The following is a 13,279-nucleotide window of genomic DNA, read 5'->3' as shown; positions in this document are numbered from 1 at the left end:
CTTATTATATAACCTTCCCTGCTTATAATATACATATAGCACACTCCCCTCTTATATTACACACACAGCACACTCCCCTGCGTATTATATAACCTCCCCTGCTTATATTACACACATAGCACACTCCCCTGCTTATTATGTAAACTCCCCTGCTTATATTACACACATAGCACACTCCTCTGGTTATATTACACACACAGCACACTCCCCTGCTTATTATATTTCCTCCCCTGCTTATATTACACACATCGCACATTCCCCTGCTTATTATATAACCTCCCCTGCTTATAATACACTTATAGCACACTCCCCTGCTTATTATATAACCTTCCCTGCTTATATTACACACATAGCACACTCCCCTGCTTATTATATAACCTCCCCTGCTTATATTACACACATAGCACACTCCTCTGCTTATATTACACACATAGCACACTCCTCTGCCTATTATATAACCTCCCCTGCTTATAATACACATATAGCACACTCCCCTGTTTAAATAACAGACATAGAACACTCCCCTGCTTATTATATAACCTCCCCTGCTTATTATATAACCTCCCCTGCTTATATTACACACATATCATACTACCCTGCTTATTATATTTCCTCCCCTGCTTATATTACACACATAACACATTCCCCTGCTTATTATATAACCTCCACTGTTATATTACACACATAGCACACTCTTCTGCTTATATTACACATATAGCACACTCCTCTGCTTATATTACACACATAGCACACTCCTCTGCTTATATTACACACATAGCACACTCCTCTGCTTATTATATAACCTCCCCTGCTTATATTACACACAGAGCACACTCATCTGCTTATTATATAACCTCCCCTGCTTATATTACACATATAGCACACTGCCCTGCTTATGTTACACACATAGCACACTCCCCTACTTATTATACAACCTCCCCTGCTTATATTACACACATAGCACACTGCCCTGCTTATATTACACACATAGCACACTCCCATACTTATTATATAACCTCCCCTGCTTATATTACACATATAGCACACTGCCCTGCTTATATTACACACATAGCACACTCCCCTACTTATTATATAACCTCCCCTGCTTATATTACACACATAGCACACCTCTGCTTATTATATAACCTGCCCTGCTTATATTACACATATAGCACACTCCTCTGCTTATATTACACACATAGCATACTCATCTGCTTATTATATAACCTCCCCTGCTTATATTACACACATAGCACACTCCTCTGCTAATATTATACACATAGCACACTCCTCTGCTTATATTACACACACAGCACACTCATCTGCTTATTATATAACCTCCCCTGCTTATTACACATATAGCACACTCCTCTGCTTATTATATAACCTCCCCTGCTTATATTACACACATAGCACACTCCCCTGCTTATTATATAACCTCCCCTGCTTATTACACATATAGCACACTCCTCTGCTTATTATATAACCTCCCATGCTTATATTACACACATAGGACACTCCTCTGCTTAAATTACACACATAGTACACTCCCCTGCTTATATTACACACATAGCATACTCATCTGCTTATTATATAACCTCCCCTGCTTATTACACATATAGCACACTCCTCTGCTTATTATATAACCTCCCCTGCTTATATTACACACATAGCACACTCCTCTGCTTAAATTACACACATAGCACACTGCCCTGCTTATATTACACACATAGCACACTCCCCTACTTATTATATAACCTCCCCTGCTTATATTACACACATAGCACACCTCTGCTTATTATATAACCTGCCCTGCTTATATTACACATATAGCACACTCCCCTGCTTATATTACACACATAGCACACTCCTCTGCTTATATTACACACATAGCACACTCCCCTGCTAATATTACACACATAGCACACTCATCTGCTTATTATATAACCTCCCCTGCTTATTACACATATAGCACACTCCTCTGCTTAAATTACACACATAGCACACTCCCCTGCTTATTATATAACTTTCCCTACTTATATTACACACATAGCACACTCCCCTGCTTATTATATAACCTCCCCTGCTTATATTACACACACAGCACACTCCCCTGCTTATATTACACACACAGCACAGTTCCCTGCTTATTATATACCCTCCCCTGCTTATACTACACACATAGCACATTCCCTTACTTATTATATAACCTTGCCTGCTAATATTGCACAAACAGCACACACCCCTGCTTATTATATAATCACCCTTGCTTATATTATACACATAGCACACTCCCCAGCTTATTATTTAACTTCCCCTGCTTATATTACACAAACAGCACACTCCCCTGCCTATTATATAACCTCCCCTGCTTATATGTCATAGCACACTCCCTTTCTTATTACATAACCTCCCCTGCTTATATGTCATAGCACACTCCCTTTCTTATTACATAACCTCCCCTGCTTATATGACATAGCACACTCACCTTCTTATAAGCAGGGGAGGTTATATAATAAGAAGGGGAGTGTGCTATGTCATATAAGCAGGGGAGATTATATAATAAGAAGGGGAGTGTGCTATGTCATATAAGCAGGGGAGGTTATGTAATATGACATAGCACACTCCCCTTCTTATTACATAACCTCCCCTGCTTATATTACATAGCACACTCCCCTGCTTATTATATAATCTCCGCTGCTTATATTACACGCACTGCACACTCCCTTGCTTATTATATAACCTCCCCTGCTTATATTACATAGCACACTCTCCTGCTTGTCATACAGACACAGCTCACCCGCCTGCTTGTCATACAGACACAGCTCACCCGCCTGCTTGTCATACAGACACAGCTCACCCGCCTGCTTGTCATACAGACACAGCTCACCCGCCTGCTTGTCATACAGACACAGCTCACCCGCCTGCTTGTCATACAGACACAGCTCACCCGCCTGCTTGTCATACAGACACAGCTCACCCGCCTGCTTGTCATACAGACACAGCTCACCCGCCTCCTTGTCATACAGACACAGCTCACCCGCCTGCTTGTCATACAGACACAGCTCACCCGCCTCCTTGTCATACAGACGCAGCTCACCCGCCTGCTTGTCATACAGACACAGCTCACCCGCCTGCTTGTCATACAGACACAGCTCACCCGCCTGCTTGTCATACAGACACAGCACACCCGCCTGCTTGTCATACAGACACGTCACCCGCCTGCTTGTCATACAGACACAGCTCACCCGTCTGCTTGTCATACAGACACAGCTCACCCGCCTGCTTGTCATACAGACACAGCTCACCCGCCTGCTTGTCATACAGACACAGGTCACCCGCCTGCTTGTCATACAGACACGTCACCCGCCTGCTTGTCATACAGACACGTCACCCGCCTGCTTGTCATACAGACGCAGGTCACCCGCCTGCTTGTCATACAGACGCAGCTCACCCGTCTGCTTGTCATACAGACGCAGCTCACCCGCCTGCTTGTCATACAGACGCAGCTCACCCGCCTGCTTGTCATACAGACGCAGGTCACCCGCCTGCTTGTCATACAGACGCAGCTCACCCGCCTGCTTGTCATACAGACGCAGCTCACCCGCCTGCTTGTCATACAGACGCAGCTCACCCGCCTGCTTGTCATACAGACGCAGCTCACCCGCCTGCTTGTCATACAGACGCAGCTCACCCGCCTGCTTGTCATACAGACGCAGCTCACCCGCCTGCTTGTCATACAGACGCAGCTCACCCGCCTGCTTGTCATACAGACGCAGCTCACCCGCCTGCTTGTCATACAGACGCAGCTCACCCGCCTGCTTGTCATACAGACACAGGTCACCCACCTGCTTGTTATACAGACACAGGTCACCCGCCTGCTTGTTATACAGATATAGGTCACCCGCCTGCTTGTTATACAGACACAGCTCACCCGCCTGCTTGTCATACAGACACAGCTCACCCGCCTGCTTGTTATACAGACACAGCTCACCCGCCTGCTTGTTATACAGACCTAGGTCACCCACCTGCTTGTTATACAGATATAGGTCACCCACCTGCTTGGCCTAGAGCAGTATCGGTCTCCCTCATCTTCACCAATCTTAGCCTGGGAAGGAAAAGCAAAAATATAATTTTTATATTGTGCTTCAGATTTAAGTTCTTATTTGTATCTTTTGGGTAAAAAAAATAGTTTTTTAAAGTTACACAACTATCTAACAAAACTGTTTGATAAATGTGTAACTTTCAAATTAAATGTTTTTACTTATTTTCTGTAATTTTGTATAATAACAAGGCTCCTTAATGTTGAAGAACTCATTCAGAACCCATGCGTGATTACCTATTTACATATTACATATTACATAAAGCACTATACAGATTATGGTACCATATGGTGACATAGAGGAGGAAGGCCTAATCTAGTGGTTGTGTAAAAGGGTGCCATCTAGTGGTTGTGTAGAAGGGTGGCATACCATTGGTTTAGGAAAAGTATTGTTTAGGTGGTTTCATTCTAGATCCAGCAGAGGCGGAGCAGAAGGTGACGAATACAATCGCGCTGAACAAGATATACATTCCACCTCCCCTGTGCAGAAGCACAAGTGATGAAACGCGGTGACTGAGGACCTATGGCCGATGATAATCATTCACCCACCAGGGTGGAGATCACCGTCACCCATAATTGTATAGCTGACTACTGTTCATCAACCGGAGGAGCTGGCTTTGGATTGAGGCCCTGATTCAGAGCCGGACGCTCTGACAGAGCGCTCGCTCTGAATCAGGGCCATCCCTCCTCCTTTTTGGAGCGGCCTCCTGGTCGCTCGCATAGCTGTGGGTGACCACCCACAGCTATAGCGAGCGGCCAAAATGATGGTTGCGATGGTCAAGACCATCGGGCTTGCAATGAGACCCTTGCGGTAGGGTCTCGCTGCCACAAGCCCTGGAGTGCTTTTGGCTCTATCAGAGCCAAAAGCACTCCCACTGACATCACTAGTGATGTCAGTGGGGCCGGCCCCAGACGGTAGGCGTTCCCATGGGAACGCCTCCGTCTGGGCAGCCACGCCCCCGGCACGCCCACCAAAGGGGGCGTGCTGTCAATCACCATTGACAGCACGCCCCCTTTGGTGCGAGACCCATAACGATGGCTTGGCCATCGTTATTCAAAGGAATAACAGTGCAAACGGCTTCATGAAGTAAGTGATATTGGTGCAGGGTGTGCGGTGTGGGCATAGCTCCCAACCATCCAAATTTCAATGGACAGTCCTGCTCTTTGGCCAGTGTCCTGCTGTTACACCTACGGACTGCATAGTACCATGGGCTATCAGGATTTGGGGCACATCATCGTGTAATTTCACGCCCTTCTCTCTGATTGGTCCTCTCTCCACTTTATTTCTCTCCAAGGCTTTTTACATATACCCCCAGTTCATCTTATACCACACAGTAGTGCTTTAGTTCACATTATACCACACAGTGCCTCCCTTTCATATTATGCCACACAGTACTTCCATATCACCTTATGCCACACAGTGCCTCCCTTTCATATTATGCCACACAGGGCTTCCATATCACAATATGCCACACAGTGCCTCCCTTTCATATTATGCCACACAGTGCTTCCATATCACATTATGCCACACAGTGCCTCCCTTTCATATTATGCCACACAGTGCTTCCATATCACAATATGCCACACAGTGCCTCCCTTTCATATTATGCCACACAGTGCCTCCAAATCACATTATGCCACACAGTGCCTCCCTTTCACATTATACCACACAGGGCTTCCATATCACAATATGCCACACAGTGCCTCCCTTTCATATTATGCCACACAGTGCTTCCATATCACATTATGCCACACAGTGCCTCCCTTTCATATTATGCCACACAGTGCTTCCATATCACAATATGCCACACAGTGCCTCCCTTTCATATTATACCACACAGTAGTACTCATTATACACATTATGCCGCACAGTAGTACTCATTATACACATTATGCCACAGAGTAGTACTCATTGTACACATTATGCCACACAGTAGTACTCATTGTACACATTATGCCACACAGTAGTACTCATTGTACACATTATGCCACACAGTAGTACTCATTATACACATTATGCCAGAGAGTAGTACCCATTATACACACTATGCCATACAATAGTACTCATTGTACACATTATGCCACACAGTAGTACTCATTATACACATTATGCCACACAGTAGTACTCATTCTACACATTATGCCACAGAGTAGTACTCATTCTACACATTATGCCACACAGTAGTACTCATTATACACATTATGCCACAGAGTAGTACTCATTATACACATTATACCACACAGTAGTACTCATTATACACATTATGCCGCACAGTAGTACTCATTATACAAATTATGCCACACAGTAGTACTCATTATACACATTATGCCACACAGTAGTACTCATTATACACGTTATGCCACACAGTAGTACTCATTATACACGTTATGCCACAGAGTAGTACTCATTGTACACATTATGCCACAGAGTAGTACTCATTGTACACATTATGCCACACAGTAGTACTCATTATACACATTATGCCACACAGTAGTACTCATTATACACGTTATGCCACACAGTAGTACTCATTATACACGTTATGCCACACAGTAGTACTCATTGTACACATTATGCCACAGAGTAGTACTCATTGTACACATTATGCCACAGAGTAGTACTCATTGTACACATTATGCCACACAGTAGTACTCATTATACACACTATGCCACACACTAGTACTCATTATACACACTATGCCACACAGTAGTACTCATTGTACACATTATGCCACAGAGTAGTACTCATTATACACATTATGCCAGAGAGTAGTACTCATTATGCCACACAGTAGTACCCATTATACACATTATGCCACAGAGTAGTACTCATTATACACATTATGCCAGAGAGTAGTACCCATTATACACACTATGCCATACAATAGTACTCATTGTACACATTATGCCACACAGTAGTACTCATTATACACATTATGCCACACAGTAGTACTCATTCTACACATTATGCCACAGAGTAGTACTCATTCTACACATTATGCCACACAGTAGTACTCATTATACACATTATGCCACAGAGTAGTACTCATTATACACATTATACCACACAGTAGTACTCATTATACACATTATGCCGCACAGTAGTACTCATTATACAAATTATGCCGCACAGTAGTACTCATTATACACATTATGCCACACAGTAGTACTCATTATACACGTTATGCCACACAGTAGTACTCATTATACACGTTATGCCACAGAGTAGTACTCATTGTACACATTATGCCACAGTGTAGTACTCATTGTACACATTATGCCACACAGTAGTACTCATTATACACACTATGCCACACAGTAGTACTCATTGTACACATTATGCCACAGAGTAGTACTCATTATACACATTATGCCAGAGAGTAGTACTCATTATGCCACACAGTAGTACCCATTATACACATTATGCCACAGAGTAGTACTCATTATACACATTATGCCAGAGAGTAGTACCCATTATACACACTATGCCATACAATAGTACTCATTGTACACATTATGCCACAGAGTAGTACTCATTATACACATTATGCCAGAGAGTAGTACTCATTACACACACTATGCCACACAATAGTACTCATTGTACACATTATGCCACAGAGTAGTACTCATTATACACATTATGCCACACAGTAGTACCCATTATACACATTATGCCACAGAGTAGTACTCATTATACACATTATGCCAGAGAGTAGTACCCATTATACACATTATGCCATAGAGTAGTACTCATTATACACATTATGCCACAGAGTAGTACTCATTATACACATTATGCCACAGAGTAGTACTCATTATACACATTATGCCACACAGTAGTACTCATTATACACATTATGCCACACAGTAGTACTCATTATACACATTATGCCACAGAGTAGTACTCATTATACACATTATGCCACACAGTAGTACTCATTATACACATTATGCCACACAGTAGTACTCATTATACACATTATGCCACAGAGTAGTACTCATTACACACATTATGCCACACAGTAGTACTCATTATATACATTATGCCATACAGTAGTACTCATTATACACATTATGCCACAGAGTAGTACTCATTATACACATTATGCCACACAGTAGTACTCATTATATACATTATGCCACACAGTAGTACTCATTATACACATTATGCCACACAGTAGTACTCATTATATACATTATGCCACAGAGTAGTACTCATTATACACATTATGCCACAGAGTAGTACTCATTACACACATTATGCCACACAGTAGTACTCATTATATACATTATGCCATACAGTAGTACTCATTATACACATTATGCCACAGAGTAGTACTCATTATACACATTATGCCACACAGTAGTACTCATTATATACATTATGCCACACAGTAGTACTCATTGTACACATTATGCCATAGAGTAGTACTCATTATACACATGCCACAGAGTAGTACTCATTATACACATTATGCCACAGAGTAGTACTCATTATACACATTATGCCACAGAGTAGTACTCATTATACACATTATGCCACACAGTAGTACTCATTATACATATTATGCCACAGAGTAGTACTCATTGTACACATTATGCCACACACTAGTACTCATTATACACATGCCACAGAGTAGTACTCATTATACACATTATGCCACAGAGTAGTACTCATTATACACATTATGCCACACAGTAGTACTCATTATACACATTATGGGGTCTATTTACAAATGCAGTGTTAGGAGACAGCCAATCAGCTCGTAACTGTCATCTCACAGGCTGTGTTTGAAAAATGACAGTTGGGAGCTGATTGGCTGGCACCTTATCACTTTCTTATCACTCTGTCTCCTAACACTGCTTAGTAAATAGACCCCTAATTCTTACAGTAGTAGTGCCCCTTACACATTACCCCCCCTTCACTCCCTCACCTTGTGCCTCTGTGAGCCACCAGCAGCCTCTTGTATGCATCACAGTGCCCGAGTTGCAGCAGTCCTTGAAAATTACGTCACTGCCTTTATTCTAATCTGGTGCTGGTCATGAGCCAATGGGAGCTTGTGGACCGCCAGCCAATCAGCAGCGGCTGCAGGTCTGCGAACTCCCATTGGCTTGCAGCCGGTATGAGCTTAGAATGTAATTCAGAACTACATCTCTCAGCAGCTACCTCCTCTCCCAGCAGTCGCCTCGACTCCCACCAGCCCCCTCCCCAGTGCAAAGATGGAGGGGAGATGACCGGGAGCCAAGAGATTACCAGAAAGGTGAGTCATTTTTTTTCCCTCGCACTTCAGGGTTTTCTAAAAACCCCACATGTATCTTTTTTTAAATTGAATACCATGGGTATCAGGAACGTGCACACCCGAGGTATTCCAAAATTGGGCGCAAGGTCTGCATGATTTTTTATAGAGAAAACCTTGCTCCCAATTGAATACCCCCTGTCATGGACCACCGGCCGATCCCTCCAGATACACCAATCTGAGAATGGCCGCCCGTGACTTATACTGGTTACCTGATCACGTGTGGTTAAATAAACCAAACAACTGCCACCAGCAAAGAGGAGCTTTAGTATTAAATACAGGGTAAGCCTTTGCTCTTACCTGCTATACGATTATACACACTTAGTAAAAACAGGTAACATGGGCCAAATGAGGCCTGGGGTCATAAAAACACAGGCCCTGATTCAGACCCGGACGCAAGTGGCCGTTCGTACGTTCGGCGTATGTGCCGAAATATGTTAATTTAAGCACTCTCACGTAATTTTGAACGCAGCAAAACTTCCTCCCCAAAGTCTCCCAACCCCTCCTCTAGCTAACGAGCGAGCCAAATAGCGAGCGTACATCCCCAATGTGGCTTGCAGGGAACGCTCGCACAAGTACAAACCGGAAGTGGGCCTGTCAGATTCCGATTACCTGCTCGTTCATTCTGCCTACCTCCTTCAATCGTATCATGCCAATCAATATATCAATTAGCTTAATTGCTCTTCACATGTGTTTTTTTAATTTATTTTTGTTTTTCAATAAACTTTACTCTTGTCCGTGTTTGTGTTTACCCGCAGAATACGTACGGTTTAAACAATGGTTTTCTTTTGCCAAAATACATGTTTGAGCCAATGATCCATTTGTTTTCCGTGTTTTTACAAACGCATATTTTACTGGGTTCATTTCTTTATTTAACTTAGCTAACGCATGTCACTGCATCAAGCCTATCATAAGTCACAATAGATTTTTTGGCCTGTCGAACACATGACTCATACACTAACCAATAGAATGGTTCCTGTTAATTTCCCAACTACTTTAGCCAATCAAAATTATTTTCTGGTCTTTATTAAAACTGTTTTCTTAAAAATACACCATTGCCATCATGAGAGCCTCTGCGTTCACCAAGCGGGAGCTTATTGTTCTTACAGAGGTGATGGACCGGCGTATCACCAGCCAGCCTCCCCCCATCAGCAATCGGGAGAAGCGTGCCGCCTATGCGGAGATTCGCGGCCGCCTGCATTCCTTTGGCTCACGCCGACAGATCGGCCAGCTGGAGCGCAGGTGGTCCGACCTTCAACGGCGGACGCCCCGCTTGCTGGCATGTTTTCGCATGCGTATAGCGGAAAGTAAGTTATGTTTTTTTTGGTTTTCCTGTTTATCTTTGTGGCCCTATCTGCGTGTGCATGTTTTCTTGTTTGGCCTGTTTCTTGTTTTCACTCATCTGCGTGTGCATGTTTTCTTGTTTGGCCTGTTTCTTGTTTTCACTCATCTGCGTGTGCATGTTTTCTTGTTTGGCCTGTTTCTTGTTTTCACTCATATCTGCGTGTGCATGTTTTCTTGTTTGGCCTGTTTATTATTTGCACTCATATCTGCGTGTGCATGTTTTCTTGTTTGGCCTGTTTCTTGTTTTCACTTATATCTGCGTGTGCCTGTTTTCTTGTTTGGCCTGTTTCTTGTTTTCACTCATATATGCGTGTGCCTGTTTTCTTGTTTGGCCTGTTTCTTGTTTTCACTCATATATGCGTGTGCATGTTTTCCTTTTTTTCGGTTAAACAATTTGCGTTTAGCAAGGTGATGTTCTAAACTAACCTCAATTTGTTTCCCATCATTTAGGGGCCGAGCGAAGACTACGGCGTCATCGCCGGCAAAGACGTCGCTCTCGTCCCCTCTCCCCAACCCCCAGCCAAACCTCCTCTCCCCAAAATTCCCCCTCCACCCCAGCCTGCCCAGACCCTGTCGCCCATCCCTCTTGGCAATTTCCCCTCCATCCCAATTCCCCCTCCCCTCAACCCACCCCGATCTTGACCACCCCATCTCCCGAGTCAGTTATAACCCCTCCCACCTCCTTGGGAAATGTGACCACCTCCGAGGAGGACGATGGAGTGGTTTCGGGGCCAGCCGTCATTCACAATGGTATATTTCCCTTTTATCCTTTTTTGGTAAGGAAAATGTGTTGATGTAATCCTTTGTCTGTGCCTTTTCCTTTTTTTAATATTTTTAAAGTTTGGTTATATATCTGTTTGTATTTACATTTCACAGCTGATTTCCCCATACACATATCACACATGTCAAAACAGTCAAACTTGTATCTCTGGTTTACGGTTGCTATTTTTTTAAGGTTTTTTTTTTTTACATTTTTTTATTGTTCAAGGTTTTTTTTTTAATGTGGTTTTTGCAACACTATTGTCACTTTTTGCTAAGTCTATTTTGCTTGAGTATTTTTTTAGATTCATAAATTATGGATTCATTTTAGTAAGCACCACAATTTTCTAACCCACAGAGGACCAGAGGCGTTTGTCGGACCTAGCCGGGTGTGTCCAACTGATGCAGGGCACGTGATCGGCCTGCTGGTGGTCCTGGATAGGATGGCGGGGATCCTGCGGCCCTAATTTTTTTGCTTTTCCACCGAATTATTTTTCTACAATAAAAAGTTCAATTTTGAATACAGTCTCATTCCTTGTCTGAAAATCTTAGATTGATTAAACTTACATAAGTAGACTCTTGCAGCAAGTATTTGAAACTAATGTCACTAAGATTGTGTTATGATGTTTTTTTAAAGCAGGCACATGAAACACCAACACTAACAATAGGTTTTGAGAGTTACCAGATGTTTTTTTTTTTTTTTTATTTACATGTAAAAAATTTTAGGTAAACCTGCTTAGGCCGAGATTCTAAAACATACTGATTCTACATAATACCTTTTGGTGTTGGTTTTTACCCACAAAGCATAGTTAAATAATGAGCAAATTGACACATTACAGGATTAGCCATTAAGCAACTTTTCCTTGGGTGAACCTGCTTACACTTGCTTGTAATGTCGAAAAGAATTGTTTTGATTCAAATAACCAAAAATGTATTCACCACAAAATAAAAACACAAAGTGTTGGGTCACAAACAATACACACAGTGATAACAAACTGTAAAAACCAGCAAACACCATAATAAAAAATAAACTAAAAATCAAGAACTGGTTGACGAATGAGCATGCCAACATGATTCCACAAATGTTGCGTTTCAAAATTGGGTGCAGAATATATATCCAATGTGGCCCCATGAAGTCATTTTTTGGGAGCAGGAAGTAGTCATCGTTTCATTCCAAAAGATTATGAAATAAAACACAAGATGGGAAATAAAAAAACCATTAATTTGATGGTAAAAAAAATTACTTTCGACATTGTGTCAAATAACTTATTTTGTGCCAATAATTACCTAAAGAATCTGGCCACCACATCATCGCGTATGGCCCCCCCACATACTGACCTCCGACCAACCTCGGGGGGGCCATCCTCAGGCAAGGCATCCTCTGGCTGCATTGGGACACCACTCCTTATGGCGATGTTGTGAAATATCCCACACAGGACCACAATTTTCGAAACCATATCCGGCAAATACATGAGTTCGCCACCAGAGCGGTGGAGGCATCTGAATCGGCCTTTTAAAAGGCCGATACAGCGCTCCACCACTTGCCTGGTGGCTGTAAGTGCGGAATTAAAATCACTTTGTGGGCCTGGTGTGGGAGCCAAATAAGGAGTGAGCAGCCAAGGCGTGCAAGGGTAGCCACTGTCTCCTGTGAAAAAGAAGTGACAACATCAGGAACACTGTGTATCAAGCTTTGCATTGGTATCTACTAAAGGTCTCCACTTACCCAGAAGCCACGCATCACCAGCTTGTAGGTTGTTTAATTTTTGCCATATCCCT

The 13,279-nt window shown here is 42.8% G+C and overlaps 1 protein-coding gene across 1 annotated transcript in view; it reads right to left on the bottom strand.

The window, feature by feature from the left end:
* The window catches only part of LOC148431372 (arf-GAP with coiled-coil, ANK repeat and PH domain-containing protein 1-like), an 86,908-nt gene that overhangs the window by 2,595 nt on the left and 71,034 nt on the right, over positions 1-13,279 (bottom strand). The window contains exon 5 of the mRNA XM_088466046.1: positions 4,059-4,108. Within this exon, the coding sequence (XP_088322172.1) occupies positions 4,059-4,108 (50 nt within the window). The remainder of the gene's footprint in view (positions 1-4,058; positions 4,109-13,279) is intronic.

Source organism: Taudactylus pleione, unplaced genomic scaffold (genome assembly GCF_031769625.1).
Source record: "Taudactylus pleione unplaced genomic scaffold, aTauple2 ptg002361l, whole genome shotgun sequence".
NCBI classification, from domain to species: Eukaryota; Metazoa; Chordata; class Amphibia; order Anura; family Myobatrachidae; genus Taudactylus; species Taudactylus pleione.
The sequence above is the reverse complement of the archived record's forward strand: the minus strand, read 5'-3'. Positions and strand labels throughout refer to the sequence as shown.